General features: G+C 35.5%; 1 protein-coding gene across 5 annotated transcripts in view; it reads right to left on the reverse strand.

Moving 5' to 3' along the window:
• The window catches only part of CACNA2D1 (calcium voltage-gated channel auxiliary subunit alpha2delta 1), a 428163-nt gene that overhangs the window by 42121 nt on the left and 358280 nt on the right, over positions 1-27762 (reverse strand). For 3 of the 5 annotated variants that reach the window (XM_086474471.1, XM_086474465.1, XM_086474456.1), the window contains exons 13-20: positions 21663-21741; positions 19531-19580; positions 17829-17918; positions 14849-14917; positions 13172-13246; positions 11714-11788; positions 3759-3830; positions 2606-2677 (exon numbers count right to left, since the gene is read on the reverse strand). In XM_086474471.1, the coding sequence (XP_086330597.1) occupies positions 2606-2677; positions 3759-3830; positions 11714-11788; positions 13172-13246; positions 14849-14917; positions 17829-17918; positions 19531-19580; positions 21663-21741 (582 nt within the window). Of the gene's footprint in view, positions 1-2605; positions 2678-3758; positions 3831-7869; positions 7927-11713; positions 11789-13171; positions 13247-14848; positions 14918-17828; positions 17919-19530; positions 19581-21662; positions 21742-27762 lie in introns of all 5 variants that reach the window. The other 2 variants (XM_086474448.1, XM_086474480.1) reach the window with 2 other exon arrangements.

Genomic DNA, 27762 nt, shown 5'->3' on the forward strand with positions numbered 1-27762 from the left:
AGAGCACGGGCAGGTTTAATGAAATCATGGGGCTCCACAGGGTCAAGGACCATAGCTTATGGGCACGCTTTGCACCTGGACGATGTAAGTGTATAAGACTTGAGTTACGTTGACTTCCCTTATAGATACTAAAGTAGGAAAGTATGACTCTGCTGCCTACATGACCATCATTATCATCATCTTTCAGCTAAGGTCATCTACAGTTACATTTGTCTGCCCCTACTGAAGCTGAGGTTCTGTTCTCAAGAATAGAGTCTGTGAGGTTCTGCACTTTCTGAGTAGGGTATCAGAAGGAAGACAGTGTCCAACAATGAGTCAACTCCCCAGACTCTGCAATATAATAAAATCCCATGAGAATGCTTCTGCAACAAAGTCACAACCTCGTTAGCAGGGAGTTTAATGAATATACAGATTTTAATTTGCCTCCTCACAGGTGGACACACGTTCAAGTAAAGCCACTGATCTCAATGACACCCATAGCTCAGGAATAAAAAATTACTCTCATTCATTTGAAAAGTTGTGAAGATCTTGAGCATGGCTTCCTGGGCTTATTTGCACTCCTTTTAAATTACACTATCAAAAGCAGCATGCTTTGTCAAATCCAGCACAGCTACTAAGAGGCTGAGGAATGGTCATGAGATGTCCAGATCTGGAGTCCTCAGCGTAGGAGAAACATGGACCTGTTGGAGCAGATCCAGAGGAGGGCCATGAAAATCATCAGAGGGCTGGAACATGTCTCCTATGAAGAAAGGCTGAGAGAGTTGGAGTTGTTCAGCCTGGAGAAGAGAAGGCTCTGGGGAGACTTTATTGCAGCCTTCCAGTACTTAAAGGGGGCCTGCAGGAAAGATGGGGACAAACATTTTAGCAGGGCCTGTTGCGATAAGACAAGGAGTAGCAGTTTTAAACTGAAAGAGTGCAGATTTAGACTAGATATAAGGAAGACATTTTTTATGATCAGGGTGCTGAAACACTGGAACAGGTTTCCCAGAGAGGTGGTAGATGCCCCATGCCTGGAAACATTCAAGATCAAGTTGGACAGGGCTCTGAGCAACCTGATCTAGCTGAAGATGTCCCTGCTCACTGCAGGGGGTTGGACTAGATGACCTTTCAAGGTCCCCTCCAACCCAAATTATTCTATGATTCTAAGTGTGTTCCCAAAGGTCTGTTGCAGAACCAAGTGACCATGAACGTGACGTTGTGAAATCACAGCATGGGGTGAACAATCAAGACATGTCTCAAAAAATTCAGCTCCATTTTCAGCCTCATCTAGAAAAGGCATTGCCATCAATTCTCACCCACAAAGACAAGTAAGTTTCTACCATGTTCAATGAAAAAATAGATTAGGACTATGAAATATTTTTTCTGTATCGAAATGAAAATAAGTCTATAAAAATCTTCCCTCAGTACAAAATTGAGTCAGAAGACTGGTAATAGGAATTGCTTAGTATTGGGCATCACTCGGTGTAATCTACCCAAAATTTAAAGCAGAGTTTAAAAGTTGCTACCATCTATTATACATTAAATAAAATATAAGTAATGTGCTGTTTTTAACAGAATAAAAACACCTGAAACTCCGAGGCCTGATTTCCTATTAATTTGACTTGATTAGATTCTGTAGTATATGCCTTGTGATAAAGAGGAACTTTCAGTGAACCATTCTGCCATTTAAGACAAACAGCAGAGCCACTGGAGATTTTAAAGTTATAAGAGATCAACCAGAGGCAGCAGCTAATACCACACATGAAAAATTAACTGCACAGTCCCAAGTAATACTGTTAAGTATTGTGATGGTATGCTTATATATTTAAGCATTGTGTAATGTCTGCTTGATGTGGTATTTGCTTCACGTTCTTCTGCTAAGTCATTAAATTAACTATCTTCAAACTGTTTTACATTCAGAGTAAAACAGTTTCAAAAAGCTGTTGTAGTACTGTAACTGTGGGCCATAATCTGGCCAGAACTGCTCCTTTGGCACACCAGTCACCATTTCTTCTCATTAAGGTCCCCAAAACGTAGAGCATACATGCAAGGATCCATATCAAATTTGAGTATTTCCTATTGCTAGGGAAAGTGTCTGTCTTATTAGAGAAACCAGCAGCAGTCTTTATCAGAAATGAGCATTTTGGATAAGAAAATAAAGAAAAAACTCAACAAGCTCTTCAGAAAGCACAACTATAAGATAGATTTGCTTATCCCACATAGTCTTCATTTATGGCACATAAATGTATTTTTTCTCACTACTTTCTTCCCATTCAACCACAATTTAAACTACCAAACCCATCCTCACACACCTCCACAAGCAAATTAAGTACTTTCTTTTGGGATTCGTACACAGAAGTAGGCTGGGTCCATTTCCTGGTGAACAGAGTGTAAGACCTCATCAACAACTCCCTGATTAATGATGCACCAAAGAAACCAAGAAACAAAACAATTCCTCTTTTCATAAGTACATAACTTCTTTTACTATATGCCAGTAAAACTAGCAAATCTAGAGGGAAAAATGATAGAAACTGACATTTCAAAATGAACATCCTTTCATCATTTCACAGTATTTTCCTGGTTTTGTTTGTTCCTGTAAATGTAATTGCCTGTGTTTCTATCTTACCTCATCTTGGGACTTGACCAGTGTTTCAAATGTTTTTTCTCCACTTTCTCCATCTATCATTTTTTTCCGAATCTATTGGCAAGGAAGAAAAAGGAAAAAAAAAAAAAAAAGAACTAGGTGTTGCATATAATATGAATAACCTTTTCAGTGATTCAAAATATTTAATGGAAAAATACAGAAAATGGTAATGCATATGAAAGTTATAGCTCTTAAAAAAAAAAAAGTTAAGTTTACAATTTTCAGATTTTTCTAATTAGAAGCTGCTTTATCCAAATATGTCCTGAATCAGTAGAGTTATGAAACAACAATTCTGGTATACTTTGCATAGCAAGACCATCCCATAAAACCCCTTAATGTTGGATGCTAGAGACAGTATGAATTCTGTGTGGATGAGGAGATCTGTCTAGCATTTATTGTGCTTCCCAGCACATCTGTGTGATTCAGGTAGCTGCAGTGATTCACAAAAACATTTTTATGCCATTTTTATTCCTCTCTCAAACAGGCATTTCAAAGAAACTTAAGACAGAATTTAATAGATACCAAGAAATGTTGATTAGTATCATCATGAAAGAGCAATTTCAAAGTGAAAAAAAGTTAGAAAAATGTAAAATGTTTTAAAATCCTCCATTTCACAAAATTAACAAACTACTTTTAAGAATTCTGATTTCTGAACGTATTACAAAATTCGTAACTGAAAAATATACAGAGGAATTAATTTTTTGTCAACATTTAACTTTTATTTCTCAGTTCTCTCTCTCACCACAGCAATAACCTTGAATTAATAACAGATAGGGAAATACTTTTCAAATATTTCACGTAATATATTAGTATCCTATTAAAAAGTGTTCTGTTCTGAAAAATTTTACAAGCCCTTTCCCCAGGAATTGCCACTTAACAAAGAAGAATTATTTAAATAGCAATCGTGATGTCTTAAGAGGAATATAATGCATTGCCCTTGCCTATGAATAATACTGGGTCTCAATTTGTTTCATTATAACTTCATCTCTCTATAAAGTCATTATCTTGACACATTTAAAATTGTAATTTATAGTGAAATAGATTACTATTCAAAATCTAGAACATTCATTGCATTTCAGTTATTATATAGTGAAATACAAGTGGCAACAGGTACTACGAAACCAGTTAATCTCACCTCAACTTTAATATCATTCTCCAATTCAGCATCTAGAAAATCCAGAGTAACAGGCTCCTGGGATTTAGGATTCTGAAGCAGAAGATATTGAATGACCAAATAATAAAGACAGAGTACCATAATGTTACAAATCATTCTAATCCCTTCATTTCAAAGCTACTTAACTGGGCTTATGTTCCCATTATTTTAATCTCTCATAGCATGATGAATTACTAGTGGCCCTTTCTCATTTATTTTATTTCATTGGATAGAGAAGTTTATTGGGTAAGTGAAAATCAAATTAACACTACTGGCCAGTGTCCATCCACATGTATAGGGCTCACGCTGGGAAGCTGCTTCCCCTACTGCTGGTATGTCACAGACTATAAGGGTGGGCGAAGACGCATCAGAGGAAGCATCAGATATGAAACTCTCATTAGCTGTCCTGCCTCCAAGAAAGTAGAGAGAAATTTGGGAGAGTTTTCCAGCTGACCAGTTAGATGCCATTTTGCCAAAAGTAGACTACAGACTTGCTGTTATGAGGTGGGAATGGACTGCGGTTCAAGATTCAGAGGCAGCAATTACAGAAAATGATTTGTTTGTTATAAAAATGAAAAATCACTTTTATTGTCAGCATTACAGCACTTCCCTGAATGCAGTTTTGAATGCATTTCTCTTGACATCAGTACTGTTATCTCAATATAAGAGACAGAAGCCTGTAGCACAGAAATACTGTGACCCAGCAGCTTCAAGACCTAAGGCATGTACAGGATGTCAACCCTCGATGATAGGGCACAGAGCATGGTGGTCTGCATCTGTAGTAGCCCTGGTTCCATAGGAGCGTGGGAAGACCATTGTAGCTTTACTGAACTAGCTCAGACCATCCTTCAGCCTCTGCTCCTTTCTGAGTTGCAGTCTGCATTTACTTGGACAGAACCATGTTCCGTATGAGTTCTTAGGAATCTGACTTTTGGGGGTTTTTGAGTAATTTTGGCTAAGGCCTATTGACTATATTAAATGTAGTGTAAAAATCAAGCCTCAGCACTCACTAGTTATTTAATGCACCTACCTAATGAAGGATCATTAGAAAAAAAGAGTATGGGGATATATTGTTTGAGCATTTTAATCTGATAGTTTAGAATAGAAGATGAAAAAAGTTCAGTTTTATTACTTCTTTTTTGATTGATAATAATTTGCTTTGAGTAATAGGCCAGTTTACACATGAAAGGATCTCAAGGCCTAGTTTTCTCAGCAACTGAGCACTGTTTCTCATATGATTAGCAACACATACATCGTTATTAACTGATACTGTTATTTCAAGACTAGTGTAATTTCTGATAATGACATTTTTAGGGGATTTTAGTGATTCAGCTATACTAACTTATTTACAGGGAGATTAAAGTCCCTTCTTTCAAAATGATGATTATATTCCTTTTATCCTAACATTCTCTGGCAATGTTACATGACAAATGTACATGTGACTATTCTATCAAAGAATATAAGCATGTTTCATCACAATTTACGTATGCATTTCCAGTTCGTACTGGAAGAAAGTAACATCCTGAACAGCTGGTAAAAGATGAGTTCATATAATAGTCTGGAGCATGAAAAGCTTAAGAGTAGCCCTTATTTTCAAGACTGTAATAGAAGATAGTGTTAGAGGGCAAAAAAATTATTCCTTCATATTCTTGAGCAACAAATGTACATGTTTCTGGGTAAATGGAATCATTCCTGTTCTTAGCAAGTAAGACTTACTGTCTACTAAGAGAAAAGCCAATAAATTTATTCTCAGAAAGAGAATATGCACTGGAAAGACTGCAGACAAGGATTCCAGGTATTTCTTTTAAATGTCTACTGATACCTTCAAAGAAATTGCTATGTTTCTATTTATATGGGATAGATAAAAGTAGCAACTTTAATATAATAGAATTAACATATGCTCTCTACTAATTCAAAACAATTTAATTATTGTTATGCAGTTGCTTTCTCCCCCCAACAAATCCACACTCTCAAAATAAATAGCAAAAGGCTAAAATGTAAAAATAAATTAAAAAAATACATTTTCTTACATGCAATGGATAATGAATAGTATGGTCAAACCCAAACAGCATGCATGAAGGCATTGGCATGGCAGAGGAGGCATTTGTGAAGTTCACATTCCATTCCAACACACAAAGGAACAGAGAAGAAAAGAAATGGTAAAAAAAAAAATAAAAAAAAGCCACCACATCAAATCAAGGTCGATATTAATTTCAAATGATAACCTGGGCTAGCCATAGTTAAGGAGTCCCAAAGACAAAATAGTCAACTTTAACAGTCCATCAAAATTCAAGTATACATTAACTGTTTGTTCTTGTTCTTTTTAACACTTATATCACCACACATTCTTTATAAGGTACTTTTAATGACTTTTAATAGATGAAGAAACTAAACATGTATAGATACATTATGTGATGTGCCTGAGGCACAAAGAGCTCCATTAGAAAGTAGAACAGAAAATTCCTAGCCCCATACTTTAAATGAAAGACTATTTTCCCCACTATGTCTTTTTTCCCCAAGAATGTGTTTTTACCAGTATTTGGGCTCCATAATTTTTTCTTCCAAGGTTGCCATTTAGTGGGGTTTATGCCAAGCCATGAAGAAACAAACTTACTATTCAGTTTGCTCTTCTCTTTACCCAGTCATGCACGTGACATGACTAGAATAAGCACACCACCACCACATTCACCAGCACAACTTCATAAAACAATACAGAAGTAAATCACCAGCAACGAAGCATGCAAATACAGGGAGTGCAATCCATTTTCAGCATGACAAATAAAGGCAAAGATCTATTATTTCAATGACAAATCAAGAAGGAAATAAAGAAAGAAAGAACTGGTGCAGCAACAAAAAAAAAAGTTCATTAAAATGTTGTTGTTATGTGTTTTTGGGAGGTCAGTATTCTCACAAATTCTACAGAAGGCCTTCTTTGCTGAGTTGCAGAAGCCTAGTTCCTGCTCATACCTGCAGCACCAATGAAGGCACAGGCTGTTAGGCTTTTAAAATAAGTAATGGTAAGAAGGCACCAAAATCCTGACCCCCAGAAGGAGACTCAGGAGCATCTGGAGTGGATGGGAGCCCGGAGCTTTTCCAGAGCTGCACCTCCCTGGGCAGCCAGCACAGCCAGGCTCCCCAGCAACAGTCAGACCATACCACAGCCCGTCGAGGAGCCTGGGGTACTCAGAAAATTGAGGGGGTTTTATGTTCTGGTGCTGCTTTCTCCAGTGCACAAACAAACAAAAAAATGTAGCCCAGAGGTGGTCTTCTACATGTGGTATAAATGCAGCCACTTGACACTCGGTGAAATCACTGAGCTGAATTAGATCAGGATTTTACACCATGTTTCACTAGTGGTGGTATGCAAGCCACCAGTTTTGCATTATATATTCCCATATGTGTAAGAAGTTAACATGGTATACTGTATCTAATCTTGTTATTTTGCTAGTTACACAGTTAGTCTGTTCCTTTGATGATTTTTAAGTTTTCATTAAGTGCTTTCCACTCAGGGATAGCATTACATAAATGTTCCTAATTTCCTTTTCCCTGTTAAGGTTAATGGCAGTTAATTCTCTGGAGTTGGGTCTGCTAAACCAAGAAACCTGATGTAAATAGTGGATACAACATATGCCCTACTCTGACTTCCTCAGAAAAAAAAAAAAAAAAATTGAACAGCTTATTCAAATTCTGCAATGTTATACAGCATACACTGCACAATAATATGTGGCAGTAAAGTTGTAAGAATGATCTTCTCTTCACTTTTGGTTTATGCAAGCAAAGCCAGCACAAGTAGTCTCTTTTTTTCCCAGTCTTCAAATCCATTTCAAAATCTGAAGAATAATTTTGACAGCACGGCTCTAATTAGCACCTATTAGTAAAGCACCATAATTTAATGGAATGCCCTTCACTACAGCCAATAACATGTTTTCTATTATTTAGACAAGGAAGGATGCAAGCTTCATGCTTTGGAAGCTGTTTGTCAAAGTAAACAGTTCTCTAGTTAGATTTTTCCTAGTAAGCAGGGCAGAAGCTTTCTAATTGTATTTCCAGGTCTATGCATTCTAATGCACTAATCACCTCCATCCAAAGTTACCTGTACATTGGGTCTCCTTTTTCTCAATTTAACTTTTGGTATGCCCACACCAATTTGCTGAAGTAACAAAAAAGCAGTAATTTGTATTTTTATGCTATTAGCAAACAGCCTACTTATAGAATGGAAGTCTTCCCTCAACATCTATACTCTCCAGTGCATCTTTACAGGAAGCACAGACTAGCCCTCACTCCGATCAAGAGTTCTGAGCTCTCTGTCAGAATTACACACAGGTTTTGTCTAGGGAAACAAAAACCAGACATACGTTAAACAATGTGAGTTAAGTTAATAGAGAGCTCTCCCTCCCACATACTCTGCCAGAATTAAAATACAGAAGAGTTTCACTTTTTGTTTACTGTAATATCTGCTCTTAAAACCACTTCCTCTTATGTTTCAGTCAAAACCATAAACCATAAGACAAAATACTAGACTCTACTGAAGGCATCTGGATTTTTAGAACTACCATTAAACAGATTTTGATCAGAACCATAATGACGAATGAAGGAAAGGACGCTAATCTTTAGAACAGATCCAGAAATCAAATTATTTACTGTTTTCAAGTCTTATCTAATTAAGACTAATTTTGTTAACACATGCTTAATGCAATCACTTCAGTGACTATGTTTATTTGATGGAGTATCCACCTGTTCTCTCCCAGGACAATGGGAAAAATACATGCACATATGCCCAGACACACAAAGAAAACTGGCAGTAAAACATAAAATTAAGCACTTGTTTATAAATGTAATATAACTAACTACACAAACTTGAAAAATGGTATTTTAAGCAGTTTAAAACTATGTTGAACTGAAATTTAAAAATTTTTCCTGTGTTATGCTTTGACATAGTTTTCATGTGCAAATAAGAACATGATGGAAAAGTTCTTAATGATTTTAAAATGCTTTTGAATCTGCCTTTCGTTAAATTTTCTCACTTGCGCAAACGACTTTACAAGTTCTATGTTTCTAGGAGCTTCTTTCTGTGAGATGAAACTACAAGACAATTTTTCAAAATATTGTGTTGAACCAGTTGTGATTTGAGGTAAGAGATTTTCAGCAGGAAAGCAGAAGATATATTCAGAAGAAGGGATCATTGGAAATTTAATACTCCCTCACCTCTTCAAAGGTAAAGATGTAGTTATGTTTTAGTTTACATCTATTGAGAAATTGCTGGCAAAGAGGGTTAAGATGTTGCTTGTTAATAAGTTAACGGCTACCAGGAGGTTCAGCTAAAATTAATATGACATGTTAAAGAAAGTCCATGAGTTCTAAATACATCTGTCTTTGTAGTGTACCTTAGTTTTAAAACGTAGTTCTTGTATCAGTCTGAATAGCATGCACCACCCCAAACAAACTGGGAGTGAAAAAGTCTAGTCTGTGTAACTGTTAATAACAACAATAACAATAATAATAATGCATATGCTTAACATTACATTCAGACAGTATTCTGCAACATAAAACATCTCAGTTATAACATATCCTTTTTTAAACATACTCTAAAAATCAAACATTTGAGCAGTGTGTGAAAGCATCTCTGGATTGCCTTATCCTTTTAAGTAGAAAACTACACAGAGAAACCATGACAATCTATATCATAATAATCCATCTCAGCCTGCCTAGATTTAGTTGGGATGAGCTGAGGTTTTTACTCACTAACAAAGGTTCTTTATTCTCCAGTGTCACAAGTTTACAGTGCAGTATAAGAGCACACTTGAGAGGAACAGAACCCATATCCATCAGTTCCACACAAGGTTGTGCCTAAAACGTTAATACTACATTGCCTCATTTTATATTCCATCAACAAAGATTCATTTGTGTATAAGGAAAAGGTAAATGGACCACTCGCCATCATCTGAATTGCTAATAACCTTTGATGAAGAAAAGATTCAGTCAGTAATGATGCAAATATCTGTCTCAGAATAATTCACCAAGCAAAATCATAAAATCAAAACTTTCATTTTTAACATATGAAAACCTAATGCATATATCCAGAAATTAACGTCTTTCTAAGTTATGAAGACTATATAAAAACCTTCTTTTCCTGTTTATTTCTTTTCTTTTGAAAAGGGTCTTTTCAAAATAAATCAAAAGGAATATTTAATAAATAGTTAAGATCAAGCTATTCTTTCTCTTCTTCAGAAGCATTTTTTAATCTTTATTCTTTTGTTACATGCTTGGCAAAAGATTTCAAAATACGCATTACTTTACCAGGAAATTAATTCAAATATTCACACCACTGACTTACCCCAGCTTAAGAATTAAATTTATCACTAAAATATGTATATGAATTATTAATTTCTTTTCCTGCCTTTATGGTTAAAGATGGTGAAGCACTGAAAAGGGGGTCTGCTATCCCTCTTGTAGCTATGATAGGACTTTCTGGTGAAAAAACAAGTGAGGTCATTAGCAAAGCCAAGAGGTCAAGGACTTGCTGCTATTCTGCCACAGGAACAGAGCTGGCAGGAATAAAGTGATGGGTATGCATCCAATCTACATGAGAACAGTATTTCCATGTCTAAAGGCAGCAAATAACAGGCTGCCATAACTTAAGATGTTTCTCTAAAGTGTACTAAGTGCTAAAACAATAACTTAGGAAGTGCCACTAAAGTTTAAAAGCCTCACTAGCCTTATTTGCCTGTGTATTGACAGCTTGCATCTATCTTGGACATATATTGCTCAAATCAACTTAATGAGAAATTTTACTATTGACAACCGAATTGTTTGGACAGATCTTCAATACTTACAGCAATTCATTATTATTTCTAACTATTTTTTCTGTAAGTAATCCATACATTTCTCTCAGTATGGAGTGATTTTTTAAAAAAATTATTTTTAGTTAATTAAATTTTAACTTTGTCTTTTACATAATGCTGCACTTGTGCACTATGATCTCAAGACAAAATTTGCTGAAAATGCATTTCTAATGAAATTAAAACACAAGCATTTTTAAATATTCCACTAAACAGAAAATTGTTTTATATGGAGAAACCCTTTGTGAAACAAAGATTAAAGTTCTGATTTCAGAAAAAAATATCATCCATTCATGTTGAAATATCTAAACAAAGACAGGGAGGAAAGTTATTTAAGAAAATACACATAACACAAGAGTCCCCACAGAGTCAGGACTACAGTTAAGGGATATAAAGCCAGACTGAAAGCTTGGATTTAAATTTTCTTTAAATCTGAGGAAAGGTGCGCCTAATCATACTTGGATAAAGATTTCCTCTTTAAAGATGAAAGACCTTTTTCAAATTGAACTACTAAAAAATCTAGCATTCTGGGAAGGAGTGCTCAGCTAGATCCATCCCAACTCTGCAGCTCAGGTTTCAGCTCTGCTAAACAGAAAATAAGCAAAGAAACAAATACAAAAATACAAGTAAAATACATTGTGTTTGTCCCTGATTTCTGTGGTTTTGCAAGCATGGAAGTTTCAACTTCTGAAATGAGAAAGCATCACAAAATAAGCGTGTGCGCTAGTAAACTTCACAGTTTGCTTCCAAAACATCTTGTAACACACTACAAATTGTTCACAATGATATTACAGCTACCAGTAGGGTATTTTTTTTTATATTACTATGTATATTAAAACACTTATTTCATATATAGAAATGTGCATGTAAAATATACATCTTTCTATTTTATTGATAACCAAATTCAATACAAGCTAATGCTTGTCTTTGTGTTGACTAAAGTGATTTGGATGAAGCCATACATATACCACAGATTTTCCTGTCACCCCCAACACAGAATTCTTTACTATTGCTCTCTGAAACTTTCAGCAGACCAGTTTCTGATATTTCTGACAATGTCCCCTTTTATAGAGAAATAAATTAGAAGGTTTTTCATACCTTTGGTTGGAGATTTGGATGAAGTAGCACATACCCATTAGGATCAATTGCAAAATAGTATCCATTTGGACAAAGCTGAAAAAAACGAAGTTTGGCATTATGAGGCTTTAAGTAATTAAGAAAGATTAATTAATGGTTTTCAAGCAACGGTCACATTGAGGAAAATTGCCTCAGGCATCATGAAATATGTGAGATATTAACATAGAGAAGATCAGTTCTTAATATTTGCTCTTTCAGAATCAGAAACTTGGAGAATGATTTAGAGAATGGGACCTCTGAAGGTCAGCCGGTACAACCCTTCACTGAAAGATAAGTTAACTTCAAAATAAGATTAAACTTCAAAATAAGATCCATCTTCAAACTTGGACTAGGTTTCAAAGGGTCTTTGAATACCTTCAATGGCAATTGCACCACCTCTCTGGGCAACCTGCTCCAGTGTTTAATCACCCTCATAACAATTTTTTTTTTCCTTATGTCCAGTTGGAACTTCCATTGCCACAACTATGTTGATTGTCTCTTGTCTTTTGCTATAAGCCTTCGAGAAAAGTTGAGGTCCATCTTCTCTGTAACTCCCATTAGGTAACTCATTAGGATCCCTCTTCAGTCTGAACAAACCCATCTCTCTCAGCTTCTCCTCATATACCAGGTACTCTAGCCCCTTGGTCAACTTACTGGCCCTGCACTGGGCTCTGCCCAGCACCTCAGTGTATTTCTTATACTGAGGAGATCAAACCTGGACACAGTACTCCTGATGCAGGTGTTCACTGCACAGCTGGCCTGCTTTACTGCAAGGACACACTGGTAACTTATGTTCAGCTTGTCCTCCACCATGACCCCCAGGCTCTTTTCTGCCTTTTGAGGCAGTCTGTCACAGCCTGTACTGTGGCGTGGGATTATTCCATTCTAGATGCAGGACTTGGCATTTGCCTTCAGTCAAGTTCGTGATGTTCCTTTGCTTCCTCAGCTGTTGTTTTCCACAATACTAGTTATTTTCTGAGAAATTCCCAGCTAGATGTCTAAATATATAAATCAGTCATACTGAGTAGGGTACAGACAAACATGTATAATAAAGAACTTTTCTATCAAGAACTGTCCTATATAAATGCTAAGTATTATCATTAGCTGATATGATTGTGTACTCTACACTGTGATAAGAACCAAACACTCAACTAAAGAGCAGTGCTTTAAGCTACAGGAAAATCATTATTTGGAACAATTTCCCCAATGTAAAAGCTGGCTTTTAGAGATCCATCCTGATGGACAATTCACACAGAAACACATATATGGCTGGAGAGAAAACTGTCAGAAAATCTACAACAATGGAAAAGAATATATGAAAAGAAGCCTGCTGGTATTTTGACTCGCATCCAGTCATCACTGTATGACTTATGAAAGACCACGCACAGAAATCATACATAAATCATACACAAAGAGAAACCACCAACGCAAGCAACTTACCGTAAATCGGGGTGTCAGTTTTTTTATGTCCTCCAAAGAGACATCAACCCCCATTACTCCAAGAATCAGCTGATTCTGGTAAGATTCCAAAATGTTAGAATATGTTTGACACACTTACAATGCAGAATAACTGCACCACTCAGTGAATATTGATTTTGCCTTCATCTCTTGCTTGACAGATACTATTTGGAAAGTTCCTAATTTACTTCGGTGTCTATTCTAAATATTTTGAATAATATCCAAACAATTCAAAATAACTTTCAATACATTCAGAATTTAGTACAGAATATGAAAATTGTTGATGAAGATGATATGGATGCTATCCTGGATGAACAAACAATAAATGTAAGAACAAAACAGGTGAAAGTAGAAGTGATGCATTAGTATTGCCAATGATGTAGATACTAAATTACTATCACCAACATAGAGCTACTATTGCAAGCTTGGGTTGGGAAACTGATAAGTGAGACCCCAAAACAATTAACCTCTTTTGGATGTGGTGTAATAATGAATGAAAAAAAAACACAACAAAACAAAAAAACCCCACTAGTGACTATAAGAGTCATCAGCATTTGAAATCAGGGACTCAGTCACTACATTTACTTCACTTGTAATTTATTTTCCTACTAAAGAAAAGGAGGGCAGTCATTTACATGGTGTCACCTGAATCCCACCTCCTTATTAAATAAATTTGGAATATGTATTGAAAGATGCATCTTGCCATCTGTAAACTAAAATTCAGGTAGAGACATAAATCGAGCAGATTCAAGCTCTCCTCTTGTTCCTCTGTACTAGACCACAGCTGTTTTACTTCTTAGAAAGACATCCTTAGATAATCAGTAGTCTCTCACTTTGCAACCAGACTCAGTGAATTCCAGGCATTGTCTTGTAGATAAAACTGTGAAACTTTTGTTTGTTTGTTTCTTTTTAAAGGAAAACTAAGAGAACTATTCTGGAAGCAAATAAAAGAGATGGTAGTGATCATACTTGCATTTATTCATTCTGAGTCTACGTAATATCTGAGAAATCATATCAAAGAATACCTTCTTTAAACTTCTGTACATTTTGACCTGAATGAACATGAGTATCACACCATGTACAGTATTTTACCACACACTGTAAAGCATATTCTAGGTCTGATTTTAAAAAAGCAGCATTTTGATTTCATGAAGAGGACATAAATTGATTCCATATCAGACAGTAATAAGGATGGACAATTGTATTTATTTAATACTTAGATTTTAATCTAAGTACATAGTGCTATTTTCTGTTATCATTACAACCAATTAATTTAAATTCCCTACATCATTGCCTTTTATCCTGAAATGCCATAGCTTCACAGACTTGTTATAAATTCATCTAGACATTCCTTTCTTGACAAGGCCTAAATAATATAATCATCTACTTCCCATCTATTGAGCACTTAACCCATTTCCAGTGCCACCAGGTCACAGAGACAGATCAAGGAATGTCATACCCTGAAACTCGGAACTACAAAAAGGGTGATTTGCATTTTCTGGTTCCCAGGAGGTTATCAGGTAACTAGAGATGACACCTTTGTTTCTGATGTACAAGACAAACTGTAGAAAGCTCTATGGAAATACACATTTTTCAAGGAGTTTAACATGAAAGTTAATTCAAATAACTGATTTTTTTTTTTTTTAAGTAACTGCTTACTATTTTCCCATTTTGTTCCTTTGTTAGATTGAAGACAGGTAGAGTTCCTGTAATCACAAGGCCCAGCTCCTAGGAAATAACCACATACAGAGGGGAGAAAAATACTTTTTAGTTAAATAACAAATTTTGAACTATAATATATTAGAACAATCCAGGGATTACTGTAGCCAAACTAGATTACAGTACTGACTTTTAGTTTGTAAAAAAAAAAGGAAAATAATAATACTTCATTGATTTTTATGCCTGGAAACTTAAAATTACAATTTTTTGTGTCCATGTGTTAGTGAGAATAACTTTTTAAAAATAGATGGTGTGCAACATCTTACTATATAATAGTTTAAAAAAGCCCTAAATGATATGAAAACATGTTTACAGCTACAGTACCCATTATACTAAAAATCACAGAGAGTAGGGGGGAATGTAAGAAAAAAAAAAAAAAAGACAAAAGAAAAAAAGGAGGAAGCCAAATCAAACTTAAGATAGTAATTAGGCAGGCAACAAATACATACAGGCAAAATCAACAGAAAAATCCAGCAGGTAATACTACTACTACTTTTCATATCATCACTACTTTTCAATGGTTTGCAATCATGTCATCATCAGTTCTGCAAGATTACACAGTCTCTTCTGGTACTGAGGCAAGGAATTTGCAGTCATTTGGGAAAATTTGTTTTTCCTTTATTAACAGTCACAACTCACACTTAAAATAGGATCCAAAAAACCATAAGTTTAGATATCCAGAAAAGTTTTGTTTTCCATTCTAAATTGTACACAGGGAGATTTCTACCTTTTTTTAAGCTAATCCTTTTATTTCAATTTTTTTTTCCTCTCACCGGTGCTTAATCTTTCCATGTATTTTATTGAGGAACCATATAACTTTCTCCTTTTGTTTCATTAAAAAAAAAAAAAAGTGCTAAAATACTTTACTAATCCACTCTGATGAAATCAGTTCTCCATTTGCCCAGTCTAGTAGCATCTTTTTGAATTTTAAATAATCCTTCATGATCTTAAGTTTGTGTATCAAATGAAAGGTGATGAGAATAGAGTTAGTAATGTTACAAGCAAGGTGAAGGGAAGGAGAAGTGGACTTTTCAGGAGAATAACAGAAGCAGGAAATGGAGATTAATCAGAAGAAAAGAGAGAGGAGTGTATTTTTTAGAAGGAACAGTAAGAGACAGAGAAAGAAACAGGAGGGGTACGTATGGGGCTAACACCGTCTCTCCCAAAAAATGTACAGTTAGAGAACACAATAATTGTGAATATATTATGACTAACTGGTAAACCTAAAAGTAACTGAAAATTCTGGGATTATTTTGCAGAAAGTGAGGCCAGAGCAACACTAACTGAACCTAAAGGAACAGGGCAAGAAAGGAGGTGTGAATTGCCACAAATACATCAAATTATTAAAGACAGTCTTGAAAGACAGCCTCAAATGAAAGTACCTTTTTAGGATTTCACAACCTGAACTTAAGCTCAAATGCGGTCTCAGGTAACACAGTTTGCATTATTTTAGCCTTAGCCCTGAAAGAACTGCTAAAGAGTAAGAGAAAAAGGATAGCAAAAGGGCCGGTAAGGCAGAACCAGGAGAAAGGTAAGCCCTACTGGAGGGAATTGCTTTAGGGAACTTAAGATAAAAGAAGCAGTCCCAGTCCCTGATAAAACCAAGAATCAGGCTCCAGAGTGGATCAGATATACCTGTGCATTTATGCTCTTACCTGTGATGAGAAAGTCCACAAATTTCAGCCTTTGTTTAGCTTGGGTTTCCCACTTTTTATAAATACGTATGCACACACACACATATATATATATATATAATTACATATACACAAACACACATATATAACACATGAACGGAGAAGAGCTTGAAGGAAAGACTGAATGAACTCACTAAAAACATAAAGTAACACAACAGAAGTCTGCAGGTATCACTTGTTTTACATCATTACACAGTTCTCTTTCTACCCCTAGTTACAAATTGAGCTTTGGATTTACAACAGGATATGTACAAAACATATGAACTTTCGTCATAACATCCTTTATGTTTCCAGTAAGTACCTCAACAGTAACCAAGAAAATATGGTGAATGAACTTCTGGCCATTGACATTCCAAAGAAAAACTAGTTCCTCTGTGTCATGTTCAGTTCTATGATGTGTTGATAAAAATTTTACAGTAATGCTGACTGACAGGAAGAAGTGGATTTTGACAGGACATTAGATGACCATGTGAACTTGGATAAATACATGATTCCAGATGACCATTTTGCAGTAATTTTTGCCTAGTTAGAGTTACTCAGAAGAAGGTTATCTAGAGCAACAGATTGGATTCCTGCTAATAATACTTCGCATTTCGTAGTTTCCTGAATATGTTTGTTTTACAAGACCAAAGTGATAAATTCAGCAGTAAGTAAAGCATTTCATGTCTCTTTTTGTTTATTTCCCAGTTATATACACTGTCTAATTAAAGAAATCACTACCTTGAGCAAGCAAGTAATTACATCATGATAGTTTAAAGATACAAGTTCAAAATCTGTACAAACACCCAATAACATTGACAGGTTTCATTCTGCCTAGAATACTTTTGGGAAAAAAAAGAAGAAAAAGGTAAGAACTCCTCACCAGTACCATAACAGATGACCTCTACTGCAGCACAGGTACAACACTGCAGAACTATTTGCTTCTGGTTTGTTTTGTCAATTTGAGGACAATAATGACCCACACTTAAAGATCTGTGTGTAGGGTAAATTGCTTTTCACTGTTAAAGTTCAGGACGCTTAGGAGGATACTAGGTGCAAGTCATGACCAGCACGTTAGAAAGAGCTCTTCAGGAAATTGCTCTATTGCAGTGTATAGGTGCTGGAAATGCAAGAACATTATGTTTGGAATTGTAGGGAATTGAGTTCTCAGGACTGTGGAAAATGGACCTCTGTAGTCACTGATTTGCTAAGATCCCTACTTTACTAGCAATAAATACAGATCCTACCAGAGCATCCAGATAGACATTTGTCCATTGGACTTGTTTGGCTTTCTCTCCAGCTAAAACCATTGGTCTTCCCAAAACATCCAGATATTCCTGCCAAAAAGTGTAATAAGCTCATCAGAAGGCAGTTATTAGATCAAAGTCCAGAAACATCATTAAAAAAAAAAAAAAGAAATAAAAACAATTAAAAGATAGTAAAAAAAAAAAAAAAGTCAAAATTCACAACTAATATAGGAGTAGTATTTAATTACTTCTTTAAAATTAGACTCCCCAACAATTCGGTCTTCAGTTTGCAGTATTTACTGCTAAGGCGATTCCTGTATTTCTGTCTCAGTCACATGGACCTTAAACACTCATAACCACTGCTCTCTTTCCACAAAGTGAGAATTAAAACTAGTTTTGTTCCAAAATTAATTGCTAATGACATAACGAAATTACAAACAGATCGCAGAACCTTCAACCCAGAAGAGAGAGTGGGCGATGGAGGGTAAGTGGTGTAACAGCTGGATATGTTAAGCTCCTACAGCAACAACTTGCATAACCTCTATTGAAACAAAAATTAAAACCTCATAGTCCCTGCCTTCCTTCAGTTCGTGAGTACGGCTAAAGCTGGTGATCTTACGAGATGTCAGGCTTCTGGTCTGGTTTGGGAGTGGATGCCATCAAACGTGTTTCAGTCCTCAATCTTTCCTATTTGTCTAATAGTATTAGGGATATTTCTTGGCAAACACTATCTGGAAGAGTTTAACAGAATCAAAGGACTCTTATTCAAGCCAAAGAAAGGACTATTATTTTCTGCCAAAAAATGTCATGCCTGGCCTTGGAAGGACAAAGAGCTGCTATGATATTTCTCTGCTTTTCTGAACATGTGAATACATGGACTGGCAGACAACTGAAAAGAATATCTGTTCATCTACAGTGGCAGTTTGAATCACACCATATAATGCTAGGGTCCTGTGCCCTTAACTATCTACAGGCATGTCTGCTAAAATGTTCCTGCATCCTTTTTTGAAGGTAAAAGCCGTGTCCCCTCCAGACTGGTTGGACCAATTCAGGAACCTGTCCGATAAGCGGGATTGTACCAGATCCCTGTGTCTGCCCAGCTGAGTTCAGATACTCTAGCAGGGCTATGCCCTCACACACATCCACAGCCTTCTCCACGTAACACAAACCCTTAGGATCATGCTGTAAGTACGGCAGGAGACAGACTATGACTGTCTAGACGCGTTACAAAAAATTACTGGTTTTATAGATCTTTATTTAAAAAATTGCTGCTGTGTCTCAGGATCAAAGAGGGACCCTATAAGGCCAGGAAGAAAATTGAGCCCAAAACTGAGTCCTTGTACAGAGGTCTGCAGGATAGACATCCCTTCAAATGCTATGTTGAGTGTACACAGTCAGCCTGCTTTAGAGGATGCTAGCGTGACTGGCATGCATATAAGCTGCTGTGGGCCAGCTGGCCAGGGAAACAGGGATCACATTTTAAATTGGCTCACTGCAACGATTAAAAAGAAAAAAAAAATTAGAATATTTTACAGAATAATTCCTCATATGTAAAAAGAAAGCCTTAGTTTTTTCTCTATTCTTAATGCACTGGATCTTAAAATTTAACTGATTCAGATAGAGGTGAAATGCAACAGATTGAAGAACAGGAATTACTCCACTATCTGTTATAACTGCATCTGGATTTGGCCAACACACTTACCTGAGTGTTTATTCTTATGGCTCCAATGGATGGAATTTCATAATAATAACCTAAAATTTGGAAGAGAAATCATGCTGTCTTAGTATAATATATTGCTAGCCTCTTAATCTTTAGTAATTTCATTTATCTTGTAATTTCTAATTTACATTTATAGAAATTATCACGCATGAATGGAATACTTTCTTAGTAGATGCCACTACAACACGTGGTCACATATGATGGGTCACCATGCCATATCGGCCAAGCTAGTTACTCTTAAGCAGCGAGAGCATATAATGTGGGGGTTTTGACTGTTGTATTTAAAGCTGAGATAATGTACTGAATTTGTGCTCCTGAATTTCCAGTTACTCTGATGTGCAAGTATATTTAATGCTCATTTTAATATGCTGTGACAGCAACATAATTATATGCCGTATGCATATAGGAATGCAAGTATAGCTACAGTCTGCCACAACAGTGAAGTTCATAATATGAAAATATAAGGCACTCTGTGGAAAGGATGAAAAAATCTATCAGGTATTTTTTCTAACTAAACATCAGAAATTACTTTATTCAGCATTGATTCCATCACTTATCTGTTCGAATTAAACAAATTGCCCATATGCACCACTAAGACTGAAGACAGTCAGATCCAGTTTCAGACCAAGTAAGTGTCAAATTGGAAGGAATCGGGGGAGGGCTGGAGAGGTAAGAGTATCGAGGTTAGTCATTTACTTTGCCATAAGCAATGTGTGACTTCATAATAAATTAAAACTTTTAATTACAGAAAAATGAAATAAAACTTTGCTTCTTTGGACGTGCAAACAAATAATCGCATCAATTTTGGACAGAAGATTATGATCATTTTGCCTTGATAATAGGATGACATAGGTGATTATGCTTCAATCCAGCTGGTCCTCATTTGTTTTAAAACACTGGAGTTCACATGCACACAGTATTTTGGAATACAAAGATGTTCATCAAAAAATCCCTGTTCAGAAAAATAAACGTTCATTTTCTGTAATTATCTGACAATACAATCTGCTCTTCATGAAGTGTAGTACCTTCTGAATAACTTGCCAGCATTCTGGGGGATTCATGAGGTTATGATACATATGCTGCTTATACAGGCTATCGATTATTCAATGTAATTTTTTTCTATATTTATATCTTTCTATTTCTTTTACCTTTGATTTAAGTTATTGTGATGCTTGAGAATTGGATCTTAATCTCCTTCCCTGGCAATCTAAATTTTCAAGACCCTTTGTAATCTATCCCACTTCTCACCTCGCTTCTCACTGATTTCTAAAATACTTTCGCATTTTCAGTCAGGCCTGCAAAATGCTCTCTTTAAAATATTAAACAATGTTGTTTGAGAATTTTTCTGGTTTTTATTTATCTGTATTTACCTCTTATATATCTTGTTCCGTCATTACATTGTAAGGTATTTGAGACACCTCTTTCTCACACTTGTTTTAAATGCTTCTGACCACATTTTTCATGCAGAAATAGGAGAAAGCATTTTACTTCAACTATTTTAATTTTTACTCCAACATTTTTATTTCATCTTTACTTTCAACTTTTTACCTTTTTTTTTTTTTTCTACATAAAGAAATCAGGATAAAACTTTAAAAAGTAAGAAACCACAGAAAGTATAATTTTGATATTTTAATCAAAAAAGGGAAAAATAATACGAGTCGTCTGGTCTCTTGTAAGTTCTAGAGAAAAAACAGAAAAAAACTCAACCAGCCAACCACCCAAACAAAAAATCCCTTTGTCTGGACCCCCTAATATAAAGCAGCTTTGCTTAATTTCTTATCTGTCACCAGTTCCATCTTTTCATAGATGTCTATTACAACAAGAATTCTCAAAACTGAACCGTAATATCTTATATCATAAAAATACTGTGATATTTTCCTTACAATATGCAGTTTTAAATAATCAGAAATAAATAGGCAAGCTTATTTTGTATAGACATATATATTTTAATATACACATTATTTAATCAAATAAAAGTTTGGATTTATTGCATTATTCTTTATTTAATACAATAAAGCTAAAAATCAGGCTGAAATAAAATCTGTAATTTTTAGAGAATAATAAAGCCTATCCAAAGCTCTCGCAAAGAACAGTCTCAAGGAAAAACACAGTACCTTTATTTTCACAGGCCATCCACTGTATGGGTCCTTTGTCATAATTATGCTGACCGACAGAAAATGTGAACACGCGTACCTGTGCAAATTAAAAACCAATGCATATAACTTAACTATATGTCACTAATTAGCTGTGACTCTCAAGTTAATGATACTTAGATTTTTCATACATTTGAACAAAAAAAAGAAAACCATGAATTTTCCATTTTTTATCACCATGATAGATACACTGCTATTATGATATTTTATGCATTCCTATTATTTGGTTCATGAAGTAGAACTCGGGAAGAACAGTCTGTCATACATCTTCCATGCTGTAAAGCTCTTACATTTGTTACCGTCCATGAATCATTTAATTTATTTTCTTTTTCCAAGGGTAGTAATTATAAATCTTCAGGTTTTGTTAAAGTAGTTGACATAATCTCCTATCAATATCAGACGCTCATCAATTAATTAAAATGAACATATGCATGGCAGTAGAATTCAAAGCAATGTAAAACAGGATTTTTTAAGATATAAAATAATTTCAGGAAAAGTATGAAATTTTCAGATACTACAGAAAACAAATTCTTATTTTGCTCAGACTGTTGGTATTTTTCCTGCAAACCCTAAATTAGTAAACTAAATTAGTTTAACAGAGTTCCACAGAAGGGTTAAGCTTCCCATATTTCAATTTAAGCTCTTGATTTTCATTAAAGCTATGTGTGTTAGAAGCATAATTCTATTTGGTTTAGCCAATGCAACTCCAATCTATCTCAGCAACTGAGGGGAGTCATGGCTTCAGAAGAATTCACCAAGTTCTATCCACGTTTTGGACAGAAAACAGGCTTTTCAGCTGAAATTATTTTCCATGAAAATTGTCTGATTGAACGAGAAAAAATAAAAACAAACCCTGGTATTGCTGTATGCAAATCAAAAATCCTAGAGATTTTTACACAGAAAAATTACAAATTATATTTCAGTTTCTGGCTGAATATTTTGCTCCAAAGCTGAGTGTTTCTGTAAAAGGTGGGTAAAATAAATTCCCAACAGTTTTCATAAGCTGTTCACTATTATCGTGTCCCTCTGAAGGAATGTCCAAGGACCAGACTGCCTTTCATTTTCAGGTATGTCTTTTCTTATGGACTTTTAACTTTACCACTTCACTTTACACATCACAGATCACAATATGAAATCAACAGTATGAATTCCTTTCTATGGAACTTGATGATTCTGTTTAAAATTAAAACATAACACAATTAATTTGCCTGCAGGCTATAGCTGAGTAATATGCTAATGTTTTCTTCAAGTAATATTCGCGATAAAAAATTGCAGAGACTTCTTAAACTACTGAGTTTTTAAATTATTATTTATACAAATTTCATCACATTATTTAGCATGTGCAATTACTAACAAAATCTTAATTTGTCAAATAAGCAACAAAAATTGTGTGACATAATCAGAGCTTATCTATTAACTAAGAGCTGTAGGAATAGCTCCAAATCATCAATCGCCACCTAGCAAATAGTGAAACTTTATTAGTGTTGACCCCTATATGCAAGGAAGGTGAACAAAGCTTTGTGCTAGATGTCATATTTAATTAACCATATGTTTTGATTTGCTTTACCTGTACAAGCCCTTTGTTTCTGCAGTTAAAAGCAGAATTAAAGCAACTACTCTTCTGCACTGAATGCTGATTCATGTGCTCGCTTTAGTTTTTGGGATACACAAAATTTGAAGTTTTTCAATTTAACTAATAAGTCTACCCCATACAGGATCATTTCTCAGTAATGAGTCAAGCCAATTACACTTCTAGTTACACAGACAGGTATGGGACTGTATATGTGTGATGGTAAAATTTTGTTCTTATAGCTCATACTGATAAAGACAGATGAATAATGCCTTCTATTACCTTGAAAATACCAGTATTGATAGTGCAAATATGACTTCACCTGATATTTCTACATCTCATTTATTTTTTTAATACTGTATCACATTGTAAATTCAAGTTACATTTGCCATCCCCCGTTTGTTCTTGACCTCTTTTATAAAATGTCAGCTATAACTCTTCTAATGGATCTTTCTGTTTCTATTTAATTACCATCTGTTTTTTCCAAGCTGAATAACACGATGTTATTTTCTATTGGTATCTCTCAGCTCACAAGGTCCCTGCCTACAATACTCCTTTTTTTGGACTCACCACTGCTCCCAGTTTAGTATCCACTAAACACTTGATCAGAATACATTCTTCTCAAGAATTATGGTGCAATAAGAAAAACCCCACTGAAGGCCCCTAGTTAGATAGTTGAGTGACCTGATGTCTCTTTTAGATTAAAAGTAACTAATTAAGACAGAGTCATGTGGGTTTGCTTGTGTGTGTATAAAACACAAGTCAATTAGCCTGGGCTGTCTAGCATTTGATCTCAAATGTAAAAATGAAACACTGCATTGGATTCAAGTTGCGAAATAGTATGTAATTTAGGGAAAAGAAGCAGCATGTTAAATCTGCAACTAATCTATAAAGAATTTAGAATTTAAATTATTGACAACAAGCAGAGGACAATATATCTGATTTACTGTTCCTTGGATAATTAACAGAGATAAAGAACTGCATGAAAATTGGAGTTTTTAATTGTTACTTGGTTTGGCAAGAGGGTGGAACATTCAAAAGAGTTTTCTTTTTCCTTTTGCCTCATCTGGAATTGAGTAGAATGACAGACCAGCTGGAAAAATGAGTCAGCAAGTCAAATTAAAGAAGCCAATTTTAGCAAAAAAACATGCTCTCTGTTCTGTGTTAACATTTTCTGTGACAGGACCCAGAGTTGGCCAAAGCATTGAGACGCATCTGTCTATACCTTTTCCTTATAGATATCTCTTCAAAGAAGACAACAGGCTTTTAAACTAAAAGACAGATTTAATTACTTTTAATAGGGAATTTATGAGAACACTTGGAGCAACTTAGATCAGACACAATGGATATGAGCACCTCTCACTTTGCTTCTCCTTCCTTTTAAGTTTAGTTTCAACCAAATGGATTTCTGAGTTGAAGCAAACTGCCAAGTACTCTCTGATCCCAACAAATTGTTTTCCAACATCACCAAGGCCTGATTATTTCTTCTCTGTGCTTCTCTGCAGCGTCTTAAGTTCTGTGTAAACTACAGGTTCCCCAGTCCTCTTACTATTACTCCTGCTCTCCACCATCCACACCAGCAGATGGACATTTCTGTTCCCCAAACTGTTTCCCAGGCAAAGTGCAACCTTGCCTCCACACAGGGGAGATCCATTTACTCTCTTCATAAAGAAACATAACTTTCAATTAATAAAAACCAGTGGAACAATCATAAAAACAAACAGGAGCTGTCACACTTTCTGATTTTCAATGGGACTATTCAAAGTAAAGTATTTCTAGAAAACTCCTACCCTTACAATGGAGAAAAGTGAGAGATGGGCACCAGCCTGCTCTGCCAGCCCACTCAGATGCAGTCTTGAAACTGTTCTGAAATACAAAAGTCCTAATTTCTACCACCAAGAGTTCAAGTCCAGAGCTGTGTTAGTTCTGTCAGGAATATATCATGTACCGGTAATGGGGAGGTAATTCTCTGTATTTTTCTCACTTTGGAACTAATCTTAGGGAGAAAACACAAAATATTTTATTTTTTCTATTATTTGTTTACAATATATAGTAGAGCAATACACTTATTAACAAACAAAACAAGTGCAGAATTAATGTAAGGACAGTCAGACAGTGCCCAGAGAGGCTGTAAAGTCTGCCTCCTTTGAGGTATTAAAGACCAGGCTAGATAAAGCCCTGAGCAATCTGGCTTGATCTTATTCCTGACATTAGACTAGAGACCTCCTCAGGTCCTTTGCAACCTGACTTATCCTCGGATCCTATGAAGGACATCAAAGGATAACAAGCAAAAATCCAACTCCTAATCAGAAGAAGTGACAGACAAAAAACAAAGCTACAGAAAATAGAGGAAGAAGTACTGTATTGAAGAAAATACAACTGCCTAATTACAGAATATATTTGCTCTTTATTTTATATATCTCTCTACCAGAAAAAGTTAATAAAAACCCAAGGTGAATAGAAGGCTTCTGACTGCTGCAGATATTAAGGGACAATGACACTCAGGAGAGTTGTGACGAAGACAGAAGTAACGAGCTACTCAGGAAAAGGCTGCTTTCCCTACAGATCTCAGTTGCTTTTTACCTTATTTCTTCATTTTGCTACTAGAATAATATTAAGAATTAAATTAGACTCTTCCTTTGGGGAAGTCATGTTATGAGTATTACAGAAAATTAACAGCTCGAGTGAAGTTAATTCCAAGTAGTAACTAAGCACAAAATCACACTTGCCGTTTAAACCACTGCATATTTGTGTAGGCAGTAAGTGTAGGCCTACAAGAGTTTGAGAACTGCAACCACTCTGCAAAGCAGTTCAGAGTAGATGAACATGTGGGTTTTTTTACAGAAAAATTATCTGTCTTGAATTCTGAGCTGATGCGACGAGAGAGGTCTCAATAACCATTTATATGCATCTCTTCATTTCTCTTTTTACTATTACTGTTACTCTGTTAACTGACCTTTGGAGATATATATTTCTCTTTATCAGATATCAGGAGAGCTACACGATCAATTTACTCAACTAGATGTAGGCAAGATGAATCCCATCATTTTATGTCTATAATGTAAAAATAGCAAAAGTGCATCTTTCTCTGCCACAAACTGACTGAGTCAAAAACTGATCTCATCAAATCATGCAACTTCACTTTTCATGTTGACAATATGATTTAAGAATATTTTAATCTGGCCTTTATAACTGCAGGTAAAGATTCACAGATAATCTCCTTTACTACAGACCAAAGGAAGCTGTGACAAAGAGGAATAAATAATTCAGTAATTCCAGAATGATCCAGGAAATTATTTTTCAACTAATGTGTTTATAGATTATCAGATATGATGAAAAATTGCATTTTATATTTAATAGGCCCACTTCTGAAATAAGAGGACAATATACCAAGCCTATCTTTCGGAATAAAACCATAAAACTGCTTTTCTGTATTCCATTGTGTATAATGTCTTCTACATCCCTTGTAAGTATAGCCTTTAAACCACTTAATCATGTTAGTACTTTTCATAGGTCAAGGAAATGTTATGTGGTTTTCAAGCTGCCACAGTTAAAACTGTGAACGTATTTTTTTCTTTATTGTCTTTACATCTGTGGGCAGAAATCTGAAGATGATTTTGGATTCTGCTATGAACTAACTGAGACCAGAATACATTTATGACCAATTTGAACTGACAACAGACTTTCAGAGGATGATCTGAAAACCCTGTATACTAATCAGGAAACCACCTAGGATCAGCCAAAAGGAAGCAACAAATACAAAGTTTCACCTACATCCTGGTCCATAAGCTGTCATGCTGAACTGCTAGATTAAGGACTTCCAGGGATGCAGTCTTGAATCATTTGGGTTATATCTATAAAAGTAAAGCAGCTTTTTTTTTTTTTTTTCTTAGAAAGCACGAATAGGAGAGAACTAAAATTTCTTTCTTTAACAGCAGGGGTAAGACTCACAATGATGTGCTAGAGGGAAGGTTTAAGATGCCTTAGGCTATCTTTATGCAGTAAAGAAAATGGGACATAACCCGCTTTCTTTCTCAGGCCATGAGGGCAAGTGGCACAAATGGCTCACATCTCTACAGCTAATTTATGTTGCCATCCTCCCTCCCTGTTCTCCACTCCCCCATATTGGATGATCTCATTATAAAATCTTTTGGGACCAGGCCCTGCTCGTGCTATCCCCTGAATTGAACCCAGAAATTGTTCAAAAGAGTTGACTGCCACAGGCCAAGAACCACAGTGTTGGGTCTGTTAACATTTAAACAGTATGGATAATTGTGGACATTTCTCCAGCCTGCACTCTGGCCTTGGATCGTTGATGAGTATGGATATAGCTGTCCGATTCACTCATATGAGTAAAGCTGGTTTTCTCATGACAGACTGAGAAAATCTCACCCTTTTCAAAATGACTATGACAGTGGTGCCTCTAATCTTTTAAATGAGAGTTCAATGCTCATACAAAAGAGGTCTGAGTTCATGTTTCTCTGTTTGAGC

The sequence above is a fragment of the Leptosomus discolor genome, chromosome 1 (assembly GCF_034619465.1).
Source record: "Leptosomus discolor isolate bLepDis1 chromosome 1, bLepDis1.hap2, whole genome shotgun sequence".
NCBI lineage: Eukaryota > Metazoa > Chordata > Aves > Leptosomiformes > Leptosomidae > Leptosomus > Leptosomus discolor.